Here is a 20585-nt window from a genome sequence, read left to right as displayed (position 1 = left end):
GCAACCGTACATTGATAAAAACATAACAGATGTTGGTTCTATCCAACACCCGTACAAAATGATTATATTGAATTCATTAATATCATAATTATTGTAATAAAATTAATAGAAAATATTATATGAAATATCCGCTTAAACGTATGTCGGTATTAGGCCTATATAAAATATCCACTTAACTTATGTGTCGGTTTCGATAGGCCGTTATAAGATGTTATTATTTAATATAAATGTTATTAAACATGTTATTTGCGGTGAGAACACTCGTGAAATCATCTCGAATATCACTTTATCATCATCGTCATTCATTTTAAAAAGCAAAATTATCTTTAAAATATTTAAATTTATTAATGATTATTGTGAATTGATAGACAATGCCATGAGAACAGGTTTAAATGTCAGAATATTCAATGGGTAGGTCATAATATGTTATATATTATGTGTATATATTATGTGTAATATTATTAATACCAATAATTTCTAGTGAAGTACGGGTTGCAGTGTACACCATGTGTTTCTAAAAAAAGTAAAGTTGAGAAAGTTTCGATCGGTCTTCACCTTTCTTTACTTCATAATGTATAACAAATCTTATTTTACTCGTGTTTATTCGCTATGTAAACATTTAAACAATATTGTTTGTTTTTATTTTTTTTTGTTTTACCCAATTAATCCTAAAAAAAGAATTAGTTTCGATGGTGTCCGATATATTTTCGTTACAGTAATCATCGTCATCATCATAATCTAACCATTATAAATGGAAATGATCCAATCATCGAAACATAAACTAACAAAAACAGTTTATAATTTTTCATAAATCAAAAACAAGCGATATCGAATTCAAATTGGAATTATAACGCAAATCATCATCATGTGACAATGTGTGACGTGGACCACACCACAAAAAAAGAAGCTACCAGTAGCTATGAACCGAGCCGAGTATATTAACGGATTAGCGCAAGTGCCTGGATGAAATCTGTTCTTCCAAACCGAGTCTATCTGCAACAGAATCAATACCAGCCGGTTGTTTTCCTGAGCGGTTGTTATTTTTGTATTATCACCGACTTTTTGTAATTTTATAATTTTTCCTAATTTATAAAACGATTTTAAAATGCGTGAAATTGTTCATATCCAAGTTGGTCAATGTGGGAATCAAATTGGTTCTAAGGTAAGATCGATTTTACTAAAATATTAGGCCTAATGTTATATTAGTAGAAATAAGTTACCATACGCTGGCTAATATTTTATATAGAAGAAATGATTTGGTAGAACTACTGTATAGTTAAATTATTTCTGCTAAACGGAGAGTGTTAAAATATTACTCGTATATAATATTGGATTGCCAATTTTCTTTGCGGTACCAGCATTTTTTATCTAGGCACTTTCACCATATTCATTATATATACTTTTCCCAATATTATTATTGCATATAATGTTTACAATATTTAACTTTTATGCTACATATTATTACAATTTTTCTAACAATACTGCTGGTGTTTGTAGTCAGTCTTCCAGACAGTTTTAGGTCAATTCTTTATAATCCAATCTGCTACTTGTTTCAACCCTTGTATTTCTAAGCGATGGCAAAACTGCGTTTTGCCGCTATGCTTTCTATTTCCAATTGATCGGTAAAAGTTTATTTTAAATTTCTTTCAGTTCTGGGAAGTAGTTTCTGATGAACATGGAATTGACCCAAATGGAAGCTATCATGGAGACTCTGACCTTCAACTTGAACGTATCGACGTCTATTACAGTGAAGGAACTGGTGGCAAATACGTACCAAGAGCCGTTCTTGTTGATCTAGAACCAGGCACCATGGACTCTGTCCGGTCAGGTCCTTTGGGCGCCAATTTCAAACCAGACAACTTTGTGTTTGGCAGAAGTGGTGCTGGAAACAACTGGGCCAAAGGTCATTACACAGAAGGAGCTGAATTGGTTGAAGGCGTTATTGAAGTGGTCAGAAAAGAAACGGAGAACTGTGATTGTATCCAAGGCTTTCAGTTGACGCACTCTTTAGGTGGTGGTACTGGATCTGGTATGGGAACGCTCCTCACCAATAAGATTAGAGAGGAATATCCAGATAGAATCATGAGTACGTTTAGCGTCGTGCCATCACCTAAGGTATCAAACACCGTCGTAGAACCTTACAATGCCACGTTGTCTGTACATCAACTTCTTGAGAATACAGATCAGACATACTGCATTGACAACGAAGCACTGTACGACATCTGCTTCCGAACTCTGAAGCTCGCGACACCGACGTATGGAGATTTGAATCACCTTGTGTCTGCAACAATGAGCGGCGTAACGACGTGCTTACGATTTCCTGGCCAACTTAATGCTGATCTAAGAAAATTGGCTGTTAATATGGTACCGTTTCCACGTCTGCATTTCTTTATGCCAGGATTTGCACCTCTGACAAGCCGTGGCAGTCAACAGTATCGTGCTCTAACAGTTGCAGAACTGACGCAGCAGATGTTTGACTCAAAGAACATGATGGCAGCTTGCGACCCTAGACATGGTCGGTACTTGACAGCAGCTGCCATATTCAGAGGACGCATGTCAATGAAAGAGGTAGATGAACAAGTTATGAACATTCAGAATCGTAACAACAGTTACTTCGTTGAGTGGATTCCAAACAACGTCAAGACTGCGGCTTGTGACATCGCACCCAGAGGCCTTAAGATGTCCGTGACGTTTATTGGCAACAATACCGCCATTCAAGAATTGTTTAAGCGAATTTCTGAGCAGTTCACAGCTATGTTCCGTCGAAAGGCGTTCCTTCATTGGTATACTGGAGAGGGCATGGATGAGATGGAATTTACGGAAGCAGAGAGCAACATGAATGATCTTGTGTCCGAGTTGCAGCAATATCAAGATGCCACAGCAGAGGACACAGTGTCACCCTTCGAGGAAGAGGATGCAGGAGAAGATTATTAGATTTCATACTTGTGCAATAATAAAATAATGTTTTCTTACTAAAATTAATTATATCTGTAATTTATTCGAACATCTTTGGATGTATAAACATTATTTGTAAAACCACAATATCTGTTTTGTGTATACAGTTTGGTATAATTTTGTGGAGGATCCAGTGGCCGTATTCACCAATCACACTTAAGTGAGATATTTTCCTTAAATATTAAGTATTTCACTTAACTCAATGAATAAGCATTTCCCTTAAATTGTATTCACTTAAATATGAGTTTTTTTATATTTTAAGAGTGGTTCCCATAGCCTAAGTGTGAATGGTTAATATGGCCACAGTAATAATTTCGTTCATAGCACTAAACTTTTAGCACACTGAATGCATTTCTGCGTTCCACGCACACCATCCCTCTCCCCTCTTGTCAATAAAGGCTTACGCTTAAATCAATATGCTTAATATTTAACGCACACATACAAAACGTATTTTGACTTACGAGCTCATGTGTGCTAATCTGCAAAATATAGTCAGCTAATCAATGTTGCAATAATTAGTAAGCCTCGATTCAAAACACTTTACTTGTTTTTTGTTTGGTAGTACAATTATAGCTTTGTAGTGTTATTTGTTTTACACGTTCTTGCTGAGATTAAATCTACCGATCCGAAAAATTAATTTCGTCATTTTGTCGAGTATCGTATTATACCAAACTTTCGTATACTATACGATTTCATTTGTGTTTTATTTTTTGGTCCACGTGTCATTACTAATAAGGGCCTCAACACTTTTCTATTCCGAGCCTAACACCCTTATTATTGCAATCCTACACCGCGTTTTAAACGACAATATTTAGCGCTCACTTCAAAAGGGACGTTTAAAGCCGTCTCTATATCAGTGGTGGTGAGTACAATAGGTAACTCTCGCTCCGGTCTACGATAAGCTCTGTCTACACAATCAAACTAGTTTGATAAAAAAAAGTGCGATTGCCCAAATATGACCGTGTTATGCCCACATATGGTAGTGATATGACATCATCATCCATATATGGGCACCTCACATTTTTTTTAAGACGGATTGTCTCATTTGTCCCATTTATTGATCTTGGTATACAACCGCGCAAAAAAGCAGGACCATTTCAAATTCGTAGAAATACTGTATTTTGTATGTATGTGCCAATTCCATGCAACAAATTACAACATGCAATGATAATTATAAATCAAAACTGTAAAAGATTTTTCAAAACATTTTTACCAGGGAAGCACAAATTGATTTAAAACAATTAGCATAAGCTTTACAATCAATATGATTTTAATCTGCAGCATGTGTTACGCGACGGCAAATTTTCCAAACCAAGGCCGAATATTAATAATATATATTAATTACCATACAATATTTACAAAAGAATATTAATTCTAAAACCTGTGGTTGGCGAAACACGTCGTAAATTGATGCTTATTATGTACAGACATTTAAATTCATGCATATTTCGAAATTCAGCAAAATAATTTGGAATATTTTACAGATATTGGTAGACAATATTAATAGGCCTCAATACATTAATAGGACGTCTATGATGTTTTGTTTTGTGGTTGTTGTTGACGCGTGTCGAATGAAAAGTCAATGTTTTAAATGAGTTTAACTTGTTTCTGGAAAATTAATATGTTAATTTTACCCCTAGATGTTAATAGCATGTACTTGATATTATTTTGTTTCATAAACACGTATATGATATGAGAGGGATTGTGGAAGTGTCGGGGGTATAAGAATGCACCGGTTGTGGGCTTGGAGAGTTTTAAAGTCTATCCGGAGCACGACGGTAATTCCCTACAACATCCCCCCACCCCCCTCCCCCCCCCCCCCCTCCAATCCATTAAACACACAGGTTTCACCGTATGCCCACGTCTACTGTACTACTCTCCTCTGTCCTAATTTAAATTACTCCCCGGAAACACATATTTCACTCCCCGACAATACACCGACAATACACCAACAATTCTACCCCCACCCCCCCCCCCCCTCACCCCCAAATCCACTAAACACTTAACCTTGTCTAAACACACATGTTTCACCGTGTGTATGCCCAGATCTAATGTACTACTCTTCTTTGTCCTAATTTATACCACTCCCCGTCACTAAACCCACACTCCCCTTCTCATTAAACCATGACTCAACACAAACCTCTCTTTACACATTTTGTGTTCACAAATATGAATCATATTCATAATTGAATTCATAATTCATAAGTTGAATTTCAAAAGTGATTTCCCTACGAAAACAATGTTATTATTAAATCAACCCTTAAGATTAATATAATAAGTCAAGGCCAAAGTTTGCTTCTACAACAATGTTAATGATTGTCTGTTATTTCAAATTAATATATATATGTTACAATGGCTGTAGTCTATCATTTCAAATTAATGGTTAGGAGGACATCTGCATATCAAGCAGAAGGTTCCGGGTTCGAATCTTGGTTGACTTGTATGACTTTTTCTCATTCTCACAGATTTCTTCATCATTTCAAATTAATTAATACATTTTTAGTATATCACTGGGTGGTTCAGAATTTGTTCTGTTCCTGTGGTGTTTATATATATAATATAGGCCTATAGATACATTTTTGTATTAAATCAAATTTTTTATTTAGGTACATCCACAACTATTTTACAAACAGAAATATGATGGTTTTGATATATACGATTTATTTATTTAAAAAATCAAAAACTCTACAAATATGGGAAAAAGCATTTTCATTTCTTACATTTTCTGGGCAACAAAGATCTGGACCCAACAAACCACTATAAGCTCTGTCTACACTATCAAACTAGTTTTTCAAAAATGTGATGTGTCCAAATATGGTAGTGATATGCCCAAATATGGTAGTAATATGACATCATTATATCCATATATGGGCACATCACTTTTTTTTTTCACATAAAGTTTGATAGTGTAGCAGAGCTTAAGGTTATGCATGTTGTTTTATATTCACTGTTTAAATGTTTCTAAATATATTGTCAATATAATACTTTGTTTCTAGCACTGCATATAATATTCCGAGTTCAAGTGGGATTTGCCGATATACGTTCATTTTCCCTTTCTTGTAAATTATCATCAATTGTGTGTCTAACACTGTCCACAAGTTCTGTAATACCATCATTATTTTTTGCTGATATTCCAATGATATCTGAAAACTTGATCAATGTTTTCGGTTGCATTTCAGTCGGGATGTCTGTTAGATCACCTGTAAAAAAAAAGTTTGAAAAGATTTTCATTGTCAGGGATGTAGGCTAGGCTTGTCTTACAGATACCATAAAATGAGCAAAAGTCTGGGTTTTTACATTGAATATACATTGAGGGTGTTGACTGGAGAGCAACATTGCGTCCACACAGCCCTAGTTACATTGGAGTGTGTAAACCACTGTCCCGTGTTCACACCTTCAAACCTCAGTAGTAATAAAATAACTGCAATTATGAAACTAATTATTATATTTAAGTTAATTCAATATTTGGCTACTTTCAGCTCTGTCCACACTATCAAACTTTATATGACAAAAAAAAAGTGATGTGCCCATATATGGACATGGTGATGTCATATCACTACCATATTTGGGCATATCACTACCATATTTAAGCACATCACACTTTTTTTGTCAAATTAGTTTGATAGTGTAGACAGACCATTAGTTTTGGTAAATTATTTAGCGCTCTCTAGGTGGTACACTTTGGCACACCTATTTGAAGCTTTTTTTTTTTATTTAACTTCTGGTTTTACTTCTATTACATCTGATATACACAAGTAATATTCTACTAATTAGTAATAACCCATTAGTGTTTACCTTGTTGTAGCCGAGATTTGACTTCCTCAAATTCTGTTTGTGTGTCTGGCAAATCAAGTTTGTTTATAGCTAACACAGCTGGCTTATCTAATAAATGTTCCTTGTATAATTCAAGTTCCTAGAATGTATAGAAAAGATTTAATTAAAATTATAATTATCATCAGTTGGCTTTGATTCTTTGCCAAATTAGATGTAGACTTTTTGGCCAGGGGTCAATTTTCACTCAGTTACTCAATGATGCGCCACTAATTTTATATAATTTTTAGACCATCATAATCACATAATGGTTGAATGTTTTTGTGTTAAGCTCGGTCTACACTATCACACTTTATGTGACAAAAAAATGTGATGTGTCCATATATGGACATGATGATATCATATCACTACCATATTTGGGCATATCACTACCATTACTTGGGTACATCACACCTTATTTGTCAAACTAGTTTGATAGTGTAGACAAAGTTTTAGGCCCAGAAGCCTTCAAAAATTCTTTGAGTGTACCAAGTTTCTTATTTTGTGGGTTATCCAGAAAAAAACATTATATTATTTTGTCCTATAAATTCAACAAATTTCTTGGTAGTTTATTAATTTTTAAAATGCCACTGGTCCCAGCTTCATGCACACACAAATTGATTTGAATAGGAGGTCCTACTGTAAATCTATTAGTGTTATCATTATATAAAATTAATTTTGAATTCAAGTACGCCTGTGTTTTGATGATGTCATATCACTACCATATTTGGGCACATCACAGTTTTTTTGTCAAACTAGTTTGATAGTGTAGACAGAGCTTAGGGTATACATTTTCTTTAATGTTTTGACAAACCCAGTGTCCTGGTTAAAATATATTTTGACAGACTATTATTATTATATTATAGTACTCCCTCATCCATCCCTGTTGCATGATGGGATTGTAACCTTTGAACTTGGAAGTTGAACCTTACTTTATTGAGAAGCAAAACAGTTTCATAAGCATTTCTAAAAAAGCTTCTTTGCGAAAGCCTAAAGCCAGTTGCGTCCACAACGAACAGCAGTAAATGCGTTCGTTCAACATGCCGTAAGAATTTATGCCCCATGCCAACGTTGTAATGAGCGCCCTCTATCAGGCCTGGTAGATCAGCGACAGTAATCTGCCTTAAATCTGGATAAAATATTGTTCCAACTTGAGGTTTAATTGTTGTGACTGAAATGAAAAAGAATTAATTACGGTAAATTATTATCTCAATTTTGATGTGGAAGTCAATTGGCAAACTTTGGCTGTTCATTTGTTGATAAAATAACTTTTTCTGCTTATTATGTTTCACTTACATGGATATTCAGCAATTTCAGGCTTTGTTCTTGAAATTTTGCTTAGCAATGTAGACTTTCCTGCATTAGGAAACCTGACATAAAACAACATTTTTTTTTAAAGTTTTGAAGTTATAAAGATTATCTTTTAAATATGCTGTACAGAAGAATTCGCATGTGGAGGAACTTTTCTCAAGAAAACAATGCAGAACTTAGAAGGAGTCCATTCTCTTTATCAGTACTTTCTATGAATAAAAAAAATGAATGAAACGTAGCAAGTAAGTACTTGTCAACTGGTTTAACCAAAAAGTTAACATTGATTTATTTAATTTCTATGAATAGATAAAATAAATGTACAGAAAAAATTTGTTTGGAAAATTATCATATATGCTGATGGATGGGTAAGTTTTAAGAAAGGATCTCAATGAAAATATGTTTCTTTTAAACCTTTTGGTCTAATCTTTGCTATAAAAGTTTTAACTGTATTACTATTTTATTTTTAATTATTATCGTTTTTTTTATGTATCAATCCCATACCCTACTAATCCAACATCGGCTAATATCTTTAGTTCCAGCGATAAGACTTTCTTTTGACCTTTCTGGCCATTCCAGTTATTGGTGTTACACCCTCCCTGTCCACCTTTTGCTACAAGCAACTTGTCCTCCACATTTACTAGGTCTCCTGTTGAAAAATAAAATTTTAAAAATCAAGCATGTCATTGCAGAACTACAGTTATACAGATTTTAATATTGAATGAATTTTACCTAACAATGTGTTGTCATTTGTGTAAACACAAACACCATTAGGTACTGGGATCACGTAGTCATTCCCAGTGGAGCCACGTAAACTATTCCGTCTGCTGTTTCTCCCAGTTTCCGCTTTAAATCTCTTAGTCGGAAATTTCTGCCTTAACCTCTGTAGTGACAGTTTCTCAGATGGTTTTAAATATACATTTCCCCCATCTCCCCCAATGCCACCATAGACTGGATACCCTTGGCCACCAGATCCTCCACTGACAAAAATACGGAGGGAATCGGTGAAGTTGATTCTGCGTTTTATACTCTAAAACGAAAAAAAACATTTATATTAATATTTATCAATATATATATATTCAACTAAATATACCAGACTAGTCTCTTCTTTTTACATCACCAATTGTATTTGGCATATTACTAGTGTAGGCCGTGATGATCACTCCCTGTTATCCTCTACATGTCATTCACGGTCATTCGCTCAATTGGTGAGCTGACTGACTGACATGAAAGAGAGGAACTGATCAATCATCGATTTCATTCGTTATTCAACAACGATTAGAAAGGAAAACATCTATAACGATAGAAAATGTATTTATAAATCTGACCTTCTTCAAACCATCTGTTGCTGAGGCTGCAAGATTGGAGAATAAACCTGTTCTAACCATGTTTTAGGCTAGCCTTTTACTACCTACTGTGTATGACTTTACTAACCATGTGTTGTTTGTAAATCATTCATCCGTATAAACATAACCTATGACCTCTACCCACATGTTGTAAATGAAAATCAAATCGGGTTTTTAAGGTAAGTTTTGTTATGTTTTAGTTAGCTAAGTAATTGAATTAAAGCAATCAACAGTTATAAGATAAGTTAAAGAAAGTTATCGAACATTAAAAGTAAATATTTAGAGTCTGGTCGGGCGTTGAGAAGCGAGATTTAGCCTAGTAAGTAGAGGCCCTTTTATTAGCTATGTAGGCCCCGTCTAGGCTAGCCTAGTAGGCTAGGCCTACTTCCTACCTACAGCAGTAATCCCAGCAGCAACGTACACGGCCTAGTAGGCCCCAGAAGTGTCTCTGGGCTAGATCAGTGATACATAGCTAGGCTAGCCTTAGATGTAGGCCTATTATCCAGTGTAATATTAATAAGTATTTAATTGAAAAACAAAATGTTGGATGATTTATTTCAGATTTGTTAAACAATCAAGATGGGAAAAAGTGGCAGAAAAAACAAAGAGAAGAAAAAAGACTTCCAAAAAGTGAAATTAAAAGTCGGAAAATCAAAACCTGCTGCAAACAATGTCACAAAAGCAACTTTCAAAACTGGTGGAGTCTTGATCCGAGAACAACTGAAGCAAGACGAATCACAACCCACCACACAACGAAAACAAAATATACACGTACGTAACAAATTGTGGCTTTTACTGTATAATTTTATAAGTTTCTGATGTAGGTTTTATGCTTATGTTATCTTATTTACACTCTGTTATAACAGTTTCACACCAACAAATACTATATTTGTATGTAATAATAATATTTTTTTTTTTTTTATTAGGAATTACTTTGCCAGTTAAACCACTATAACTCCAAGGTCCGACAAGATTCTCTTTGGGGCATGAAAGAACTTCTCACCAAACACCCAGAACTTATATCTGAACACTTGGCTCTCCTTGTGGATAACTTCTGTACGTTATTCACAGACAAGCAGGCATCAGTCAGAAAAGCAACAATATCACTGCTAGCCTTACTGTTCGCTAATACACATGAGAATGATATGTCGCCGTTTATGTCCATACTTGTTGTTTACCTATGCAGTGCAATGACCCATATCGACGAGAGTGTACAACTTGATTCGTTGTCTGTCCTCGATCTTTGCCTCGACTCGTATCCGAATTTGATCGTGCCACACAGTCAAGAACTGTTGATGAACTTTGTCAGTCAGATTACGAGGCAGCGAAGCATGAAACAAGACTTTGAAAATGCAGATCTAGAGCTAATTGTGAACCCTGATAGAAAAATGACATCACAATCTTGGAGGTTAAAGGTCATTATCATTCATGAATGAATTTCAGTGTCGCAGTTAAATCTACTGTTAAGCTCTGTCTACACTATCAAACTAGTGCCCAAATATGGTAGTAATATGCCCAAATATGGTAGTGATATGACATCATCACCACATAAAGTTTGATAGTGTAGAATAGGCTTTACATTATTTGAATATTGTGTGATGTATATTTATAAATTAATAGTGCTGTGCATTACATTTTTATTCTTTTTGTTTCTAGGTATTGGCAAGGTTGCGTAAATTTCTCCAGTCATTGCTGGAGACAAGGAAAGTTGATGTAGATGCTGTAGACACCTCAGGGGTAACAGCTATCAGATGGGATGAAACCAAAGGAGGAAATAAACTGCATTTTAAACCGTTTCTTTTAGAAGGTTTTACATTACGGTTAGAGTCAATATTTTTATTCAATTTTTGTTGTAGTTTATTTGTTAAAATGTGGAGTAGTTCCACTTATTCATTTTGTAAGTATATCATTATTTATGTACTGCATTTAGTACACTAGAAGACACCCTCTTTTCCCTTATTAAATGGTTGAGAATACTAGGGAGGATAAGGTGGCATGGAAAGGAGCTGGCCACCCTACCACAAAATCCCAAGGCTTAGTAAAATGAGCTCCAAACAACTCATTCCCCTACATTCAAAATGAATGCAGGACTTACCTTTTTACTATTAAGGGTATACCTCCATTTAGGGAAGATTATGCTGGGTCCAAAATGTGTTCGCAATAATAAAGATTCTAGTGTAAATAATCCTTTACAAATATCTGTGGAATCAACTCTTGTTTTTCATGATATTCTCATGCTGAAATTAATTCTACCTTTCCTTGTTTTTTCTTTTATGATGATAGTTAATTAATTCTACCATTTATAAACAATTCTACATCTTTATTTGCAGGTCATTGACCTCTGACACCACATCACAGACCAACCAACTATCTAGTGTGGGTGATGTGGTTTCATTTGTAAACAAAGTGATTCCACTTCTTATGCAATCATGGATGGAAGTGTCTCCGTCTCTCATGAGTACAGAAAGCGGACTGTTACCTGTTGCTATGGAAACGTTAGAAGCTGTTCTTGGTGTGCTGTGTCTGTTATTGAAATGGGTCCATGTTACTTGTATGGAGAAAGATGATTTTAAGGTATTGGTTAATAATTACCATATATCCTCGGGTACAATCCTACTTTGGGTCTAATCTCACCCCCTACTTTATGTCTGATTTCACAAACAGGCATATCCCCGGGTATAGTCCCAGTATTGACTTTTGATCTGGATGTAGGCTTCTCTATATTCAGTTCAGATGAGTTTTTTCAAGAAATGCTTATCAATAATTTTCTGAAATCTGAACCAGCCTTTCACTGGGTATAATCCCACCACCCCCTCCCCACCCACAGTTTTCCCAATTTCGTGTTGTAGGTGGTGGGGTTATACCAGAAGATATACGGTTATTGTATTTTTTGCAGATTTTTTTTATATCATTTCACATTTATATTCCTCCTAATTGATACATGAAACAAAATAATTTTGCCATCTTGGCCGTTTATAAATAAAAATTTTCAGTATACCACTGGGTGAATTTATACAGGCATTTCCTATCGGTCAATATTAATGTTTTCATAAAATCCAACATGATTATAAAATACGTTTTTTTTTCTTTAGCCTTTAGATAAACTCCTTGCTCAACATAAAAAAGAATTTAGCCAACGATTGTTTACATCGTTTCCACTCATCGAAAACAGCCATGGTTCAAACAAACGCAAGAAGGGGAAGCAATCTGGTGTCCAGATGTCTAACCTTGCATTAGCTGAAATCATGACATACTTCATCAACAAAGATAAACCTTTGAAAGGCTGGTATCAGAGACTACATGATCACTTTGTTGATGATCTTTCTAATTACTGTACTGTTGATCATGTGACCGCCGTGCTGAACATTGTGAAGAGGTTAATTGAAGTCCTTAACAAATCTGGTAAATAGAGTATTATTATCTTTCTATTAGGATTGTTATTTTACTTTTACCGATATAAGAACGCATGAACATTTCAATGAGTTGTGATAGCTTACTGCACCAACCCCAATTTATATAATATAATTATGTATCTGTGTTTATACCTTGATAAATAATGTGCATGTCTTTTGCGTTCCAGATGCAAATACTCTTCTAGAGGTACTCTGCGATCTGCACAAGAAATTCCATCAGAAATCACAAGTTCGGGGTTTCCTTCTTCGATTTCTCTCGGACATAGCTATGAAGGAATCGGGGTGAGAATGGTTTTAAATTGTATACTTAAAGCTCTTGACCCTGTGACCAATAGAGCATGACATAACATAGCATACCTTTGTGCTTAATAATGAATAAATACTCAATAGAATTTTACTTTTCTAGTTTTGAATCAGTGAATGAATGGGTAAGCAGCCTTCCTACTGAGCTCCTCAGACTAAACATTGGAAAGTCATGTGACCGAAGTAATGTAAAATCATGTGACATTAGTGACATCATTCAAGTGATATCAAAAGCTGCATCCAGAGGTCACCAAACTGTTCTGCAAGGACTTCAAGAAAATATTGTGAAGTTGATGGGTATGTTTGCTAATAACAGCTCAATGTACACTGTATTCATAATTAATATTTAGCTTATATATATATTAGTGCGTGACATATTATGACAGCTAAGTGGTATGTATGGCAGACAACAAATTAAAATGGAACATCTGTTCCAAAAGGAATTCAGTGTGTATATAAAGTGTCATTTTAATCTATTTATTGGTTTCAGAGGCTTTTTGGAAAATGAAAATAACATTGCAATATAGTATATGCCTAAATAGTTAATAGCTTGAGAAAAATAATTGACACCAACTGTATATCTGCAAAGACTCTTTAGAGGTACTCTGTGAACTCCACAAAAAAATTCCATCAGAAATCACTAAAAAAAAATTGATACCTAAATCTCTACCATTAGACCATCAGGATGGCCTTCTATTGCAAGTATCGGCTCTTGAACAACGTGAGCTGGTTCAACTTCTCTACTGGGTACCAATACTCCATAAGGATCTGCTCAGGGAACTTGCTCTGGCTAGTATGGATGAGAGGCTAACATGTGAAAATATAACGTTTGCTTTCCAGTTATTAACCATTCGGTAAGTCTTTACTTTACCTTTATGTAGTTTGATTTTGTAAAGTGAGTTTAACTCATTCCAGTGTAACGTTGGTATTTCCTTTGACAATTTATTTATGAGAGAGCGGCAACGGCAAGCGAGATATTGGACTATCATTTTGAAGGCATGTGTCGAGACCTGTTTATTAGCTTATTTGCTTAATAGTCAAATTCTAGAGTTTATACACCAGCATTTTTGTATGATCTGCATCCCGGTGTGTAAACTGTAGACTCTAGCCATTGCTTATATCCTTTAGGTATTGTAAGATACTTTGCTCTTATTCCTTCATCCTTTGAATTGGAAATAAAGCCGTACATACGTTACACATGTGCACAAAAATGTAGGATCATTTCCAGTTCTGCTGATCATGCTTTGGAAGAACAGTCTCGTACTGAAGATTGGAGAAATAATTGTAAAAATTTAGATTAGACAGATAAATAATTTGTTAACATTTTTACTTTATTTTATATTACTAGATTTTCAAGTTGTGAAACACATGAAATTGATGAACTATTAAGCTGCCTTTTAACCAGCAATTTAGGTAAGCTACTGAATTGGAATTCTTGTGGAAAAAAAAACCAACCAAAATATACAGAATATACAATTGATATTTTAATACGTTATTCAAGATTACTTAAATATCTCTGCAGGTCTGACAATGGAGATTCTAAACAATCTTAAGTTAGAAGCATCGGGTAAAGAGAACAACGATGACTTGTTTCTCATACGACCTCCGACCTATTGCGACATAGTTTTACAGTCATGTGACTCTAAAGATTATTTTCGACAAGCCAGGATATGTAAGGTATGTATTTAAAATGTTTGAAAAGCTATATAAAGCTCTGTCTACACTATCAAACTTTATGTGACAAAAAAAGTGCGATGTGCCCAAATATGGTGGCGATATGCCAAAATACTGTATGGTAGTGATATGACATCATCATGTCCATTATATGGGCACATTTTTTTGTCACATAAAGTTTGATAGTGTAGACAGAGTTTTATGGTATGTGGTTCTAGTTGAATGTGAGTTTAGCCAGCAAGTTCTCTGAGCTATTTTAAAGAGTCTAGAGGCCCATTTGAAAAGTATATCATAAACCATAGAGAAATAGGTTATTTCTCCATGCATAAACTAAAGATCATCCTTAGAAAATTAGTACAGCATTTCTGATTTTAGTTGACACTGGACTGTTTGTTTGATTTCCATTTTATTTTAGATCATTTGCGATTGCTTTAAGCAACTTGAAATCAGTGGACGTGTGTGGATAAGTTACCAATTAGCTGTATATAATCTGCTTGTAAGTATCGTCTATTTTCTGCCTGTGTTATATTTAGTTTTCTTTTCTTTTTTATTCATTCAACTTCTCACTAACATCCAAAGAAATAAACTGAATTTAGTGAAGGATCGGACCAACAGGTGGTAAACACCTATAAAATGGTCCAGTCACAAATGCACAATGGACCCAATGATCAGTGGCTGTGTGTGTGTGTACTAGTACACCGGGGTAACCCCCTACTTGTCTCGAAAGATGTGCTAGGTTCTTTAATGTTCACATGAGCTAGATGTGTAAACTGGACGTACTGTTTATAGTCCTTTCCGAGTAGACTCTTACCACCAGAACCATGGAGCGAGTGAGCCTCGAACCCTTGCCGATGATATTATGGCTACGTAGTTACTGTTCCACTGTCTTAACAGCTCGGCCACCCACTCACTAAGTTTGGCCACTCACTCACTAAGTTTGGCCACTCACTCACTAAGTTTGGCCACTCACTCATGTTTAATGATCGATATTTGATACATGATTTCTGAGTGCCTTAAGGTATTTGACATCCACTGTATTCGATTTTTCATATTTCAGTCAAGCAAGAAGATCTTCCCAATCAAATCACTTCAGTCAATTCTACGAACATTTCACCACCTGAATTCTGAAGATATTCAAATTGGGACCAACTTATCACAACATATAGCTCACTGCTGCTTGGCGTCCATTTTGGCTAGTGTACCTCTTTACGAGGCAGTGTATAATGATGACCATTGGAGCACTGATCTCTGGACATTGTGTGTGGACATTTTTCTGAAGACTCCAAATTTGTTGCACCTTTCATTGGAGTTGATGGATTGTGGAATTCAAGGTAAATAATAAAGAGTGTATTTCATAAGATCCTAACTGTATAGAACTAACTAGTGTTCCAGAATAAACACCCCCATAAATGAAAATAGAACAGCCAAGTAAAATTATTAATTTTATATAAAACCTGTTTATAACTACCTGCATAATTTGGACTCTACCATTATTTTGGTTAGTTGATAATTGATTCATATTATCTCACTGTGAGTTTTTTTTTTTAAATCCTCTACACTAACTAAAAACAAGTTATTTAGGGATCATATGTAATGTTTTTTTACTGCAATAACACGATTTTTGTTTCAATGTAGACAGTCCCTGCAATAAACAGTGTGTATGATTTACCAAAAAAATCTAACTAACTAATAATTGCATTAGCAGGGTAAAAAGTAAACAAAATATATAGTTACTGCAGTATACTAAATAATGTTGGCATGGTACCATATACTAATTTGAAAGTTATTGTAATCCAGAACACTCATTTTCACAAACTACAGTTGAACATCCGTGAGCGGCCACCTCTCTTAAGCGGTCACCTCCTGTAAGCGGTCACCTCCCATAAGCGGCCATATTTCCCGGTCCTAAGGGTGACCGCTTATGGGAGGTTCAACTGTATAATAATTGTCTCAATGTTTATTATTATATTTCAGATGTTTCTCAAGAAGATGATATTTACAAGACTGCTATTGTTATGTTACGGTTGCTACAAACATCTTCATTGTCAAGTTATCTAGTTAGGGACGCATTGTTGTTGCGGAGAATATCTAACAACTTACAGGTTAGTGTTGTCCTACTCATTTCACTGTGCTGCCTTAAGCCTTGTCCACACTATCAAAGTTTATGTGACAAAAAAATGTGATGTGCCCATATATGGACATGATGATGTCATATCACTACCATATTTGAGCACATCACACTTTCTTTGTCAAACTAGTTTGATATTGTAGAGAGAGCTTTAGACGATTCTTGGCACTGTATGTATAATTTTTAACGTATCATACGCAAACTCTGTCATTAAATATGATGCCTGTAACATAGGCCATTAACCTTAACATGATACAGCAAATGATACATTTGTCACACTGTATTATAGGAATTTTCTAAGACATCTGACAAATGATGTTGGATGAAATCAATATAATTTTTAATTATTTTTTTCAGATTCATCATCTATGTCCAAAAGAGAGCCAATGGCGGGTTGAACTAAACTATGAGTTAAGTCTTCTGCCATCAGTAACAGACAGAAGATGATGTCATATCACTACCATATTTAAGCATATCACTACCATATTTAAGCATATCACTACCATATTTTGACACTTCACACATCATACTAGTTTGATAGTGTAGACAGAGCTAACTAATAAGCTGAGGTTTGTACTATGTACAGGGATTCTTAAAATTAGTAAATGGCAAAAATTAATACCGATGGTAATATTGCCATATATTTGCACATATATTGTGTTATCAACCTTTTATAGACCCATAATGACCATTTATATCAAAAAATAATTATCCTAAATATCAACATTTAGAAATATGTAATAAAATTGAGATAATATAAATAAATATACGCAGAACACATTATGTGCGTCAAATGATATACTAACCAGTTTATGTTGAAAGATAAAAGTGTAAACATTTTGCTGTTTCTTTTTTTAAATCCCTGTACTAATAATACAGGATTTTTTTTCAGAAAATAGCCAAAATTTGGCCATTTTTTGAAAATTTCCACCATATCCACTTTTTAAAATTCAATAATTATGTGATAATATTGCCATATATGCGCATATATTGTGTTATCATCATCTTATAAAGTAATAGTAACTAGTTATGTCCAAAAATAAAAAGATAAAAAATTGGCTATTTTTTCGAAAAATTGCCAAAATATCCGCTTTTTTAAGTTTTGTCGAAACAGGGAAAAGGGGGAAAATTTTCGAAAAATTCCCGAAATATAACCTTTTTAAAATTCAATTATTATGCAATAATATGGCTATATATTGCTTTGTATCAACTTGTAGAGCTATAGTAACTAGTTTTGTCGAAAAATAAAAGGGTCGAAATTTTGCAATTTTTTGAAAAAAATCCCTGTACTATAATACAGGGATTTTTTCGAAAAATACCCAAAATATAACCTTTTTAAAATTTAATTATTATGCGATAATATGGCTATATATTGCTTTGTATCATCTTATAGAGTCAAAGTAACACGTTTTGTCGAAAAATAAAAGGGTCGAAATTTTGCCATTTTTGGAAAAAATCCCTGTACTATTGTACAGGGATTTTTTTCTGAAAATTCCCAAAATATAACCTTTTTAAAAATCAATTATTATGCGATAATATGGCTATAATATATTGCTTTGTATCAACTTATAGAGCCATAGTAACTAGTTTTGTCGAAAAATAAAAGGGTCGAAATTGTGCAATTTTTTGAAAAAATCCCTGTACTATAGTACAGGAATTTTTTCGAAAAGTGCCCAAAATATAACCTTTTTAAAATTCAATTATTATGCGATAATATGGCTATATATTGCATGGTATCAACTTATAGAGCCATAGTAACTAGTTTTGTCGAAAAATAAAAGGGTTGAAATTTTGCCTATTTTTGGAAAAAATCCCTGTACTATAGTTCAGGATTTTTTTCGAAAAATGCCCAAAATATAATCTTTTTAAAAATCAATTATTATGCGATAATATGGCTATATATTGCCTTGTATCATCTTATAGAGTCAAAGTAACACGTTTTGTCGAAAAATAAAAGGGTCGAAATTTTGCAATAACCTTTTTAAAATTCAATTATTATGCGATAATATGGCTATATATTGCATGGTATCAACTTATAGAGCCATAGTAACTAGTTTTGTCGAAAAATAAAAAGGTTGAAATTTTGCCATTTTTGGAAAAAATCCCTGTACTATAGTTCAGGGATTTTTTAGAAAAATGCCCAAAATATAACCTTTTTAAAATTCAATTATTATGCGATAATACGGCTATATATTGCTTTGTATCAACTTTTAGAGCTATAGTAACTAGTTTTGTCGAAAAATAAAAGGGTCGAAATTTTGCAATTTTTGGAAAAAATCCCTGTACTATAGCACAGGGATTTTTTCGAAAAATGCCCAAAATATAACCTTTTTAAAATTTAATTATTATGCGATAATATGGCTATATATTGTTTTGTATCATCTTATAGAGTCAAAGTAACACGTTTTGTCGAAAAATAAAAGGGTCGAAATTTTGCAATTTTTTCGAAAAATGCCCAAAATATAACCTTTTTATAATTCAATTATTATGCGATAATATGGCTATATATTGCATGGTATCAACTTATAGAGCCATAGTAACTAGTTTTGTCGAAAAATAAAAAGGTTGAAATTTTGCCATTTTTGGAAAAAATCTCTGTACTATAATAGTTCAGGGATTTTTTCGAAAAATGCCCAAAATATAACCTTTTTAAAATTCAATTATTATGCGATAATACGGCTATATATTGCTTTGTATCAACTTATAGAGCCATAGTAACTAGTTTTGTCGAAAAATAAAAGGGTTGAAATTTTGCCTATTTTTGGAAAAAATCCCTGTACTATAGTTCAGGATTTTTTTCGAAAAATGCCCAAAATATAATCTTTTTAAAAATCAATTATTATGCGATAATATGGCTATATATTGCCTTGTATCATCTTATAGAGTCAAAGTAACACGTTTTGTCGAAAAATAAAAGGGTCGAAATTTTGCAATAACCTTTTTAAAATTCAATTATTATGCGATAATATGGCTATATATTGCATGGTATCAACTTATAGAGCCATAGTAACTAGTTTTGTCGAAAAATAAAAAGGTTGAAATTTTGCCATTTTTGGAAAAAATCCCTGTACTATAGTTCAGGGATTTTTTAGAAAAATGCCCAAAATATAACCTTTTTAAAATTCAATTATTATGCGATAATACGGCTATATATTGCTTTGTATCAACTTTTAGAGCTATAGTAACTAGTTTTGTCGAAAAATAAAAGGGTCGAAATTTTGCAATTTTTGGAAAAAATCCCTGTACTATAGCACAGGGATTTTTTCGAAAAATGCCCAAAATATAACCTTTTTAAAATTTAATTATTATGCGATAATATGGCTATATATTGTTTTGTATCATCTTATAGAGTCAAAGTAACACGTTTTGTCGAAAAATAAAAGGGACGAAATTTTGCAATTTTTTGAAAAAATCCCTGTACTATAGTACAGGAATTTTTTCGAAAAATTCCCAAAATATAACCTTTTTAAAATTCAATTATTATGCGATAATATGGCTATATATTGCATGGTATCAACTTATAGAGCTATAGTAACTAGTTTTGTCGAAAAATAAAAGGGTTGAAATTTTGCCATTTTTGGAAAAAATCCCTGTACTATAGTACAGGGATTTTTTTCGAAAAATGCCCAAAATATAACCTTTTTAAAA

The 20585-nt window shown here is 33.7% G+C and overlaps 3 protein-coding genes across 4 annotated transcripts; 2 read left to right on the top strand and 1 right to left on the bottom strand.

Annotated features, from left to right (window-relative positions):
• The first annotated feature begins 936 nt into the window (after positions 1-936).
• Positions 937-3576, top strand: LOC144841499 (tubulin beta chain-like). The gene is made up of 2 exons (XM_078697855.1): positions 937-1162; positions 1651-3576. The coding sequence occupies exons 1-2, from the start codon at positions 1106-1108 to the stop codon at positions 2932-2934; spliced, it is 1341 nt and encodes a 446-aa protein (XP_078553981.1). The 5' UTR covers positions 937-1105; the 3' UTR covers positions 2935-3576.
• Positions 3577-5553: 1977 nt separating this feature from the next.
• Positions 5554-9524, bottom strand: LOC144841261 (GTP-binding protein 10-like). The gene is made up of 7 exons (XM_078697525.1): positions 9402-9524; positions 8806-9103; positions 8578-8722; positions 8062-8135; positions 7698-7936; positions 6751-6868; positions 5554-6155 (listed from the first exon to the last, which is right to left on the bottom strand). Exons 1-7 carry the CDS (start codon positions 9459-9461, stop codon positions 5974-5976), a joined length of 1116 nt encoding a protein of 371 aa, XP_078553651.1. The 5' UTR covers positions 9462-9524; the 3' UTR covers positions 5554-5973.
• A 29-nt stretch (positions 9525-9553) lies between these two features.
• LOC144841258 (testis-expressed protein 10 homolog) lies at positions 9554-17723 on the top strand. 2 transcript variants are annotated; one of them, XM_078697520.1, is made up of 15 exons: positions 9554-9598; positions 9981-10190; positions 10346-10834; positions 11076-11239; positions 11750-11993; positions 12512-12821; positions 13000-13114; positions 13239-13432; positions 13812-13989; positions 14484-14548; positions 14658-14812; positions 15225-15305; positions 15867-16140; positions 16784-16911; positions 17295-17723. In XM_078697520.1, the coding sequence occupies exons 2-15, from the start codon at positions 9999-10001 to the stop codon at positions 17382-17384; spliced, it is 2679 nt and encodes an 892-aa protein (XP_078553646.1). In that variant the 5' UTR covers positions 9554-9598; positions 9981-9998; the 3' UTR covers positions 17385-17723. The 2 variants fall into 2 exon arrangements, with proteins under 2 accessions (XP_078553646.1, XP_078553647.1); XM_078697521.1 differs by lacking the exon at positions 9554-9598 and adding an exon at positions 9614-9690.
• Positions 17724-20585: the final 2862 nt, after the last annotated feature.

The sequence above is a fragment of the Antedon bifida genome, chromosome 4 (assembly GCF_963402885.1).
Source record: "Antedon bifida chromosome 4, ecAntBifi1.1, whole genome shotgun sequence".
Classification (NCBI taxonomy): domain Eukaryota; kingdom Metazoa; phylum Echinodermata; class Crinoidea; order Comatulida; family Antedonidae; genus Antedon; species Antedon bifida.
The sequence above is the reverse complement of the archived record's forward strand: the minus strand, read 5'-3'. Positions and strand labels throughout refer to the sequence as shown.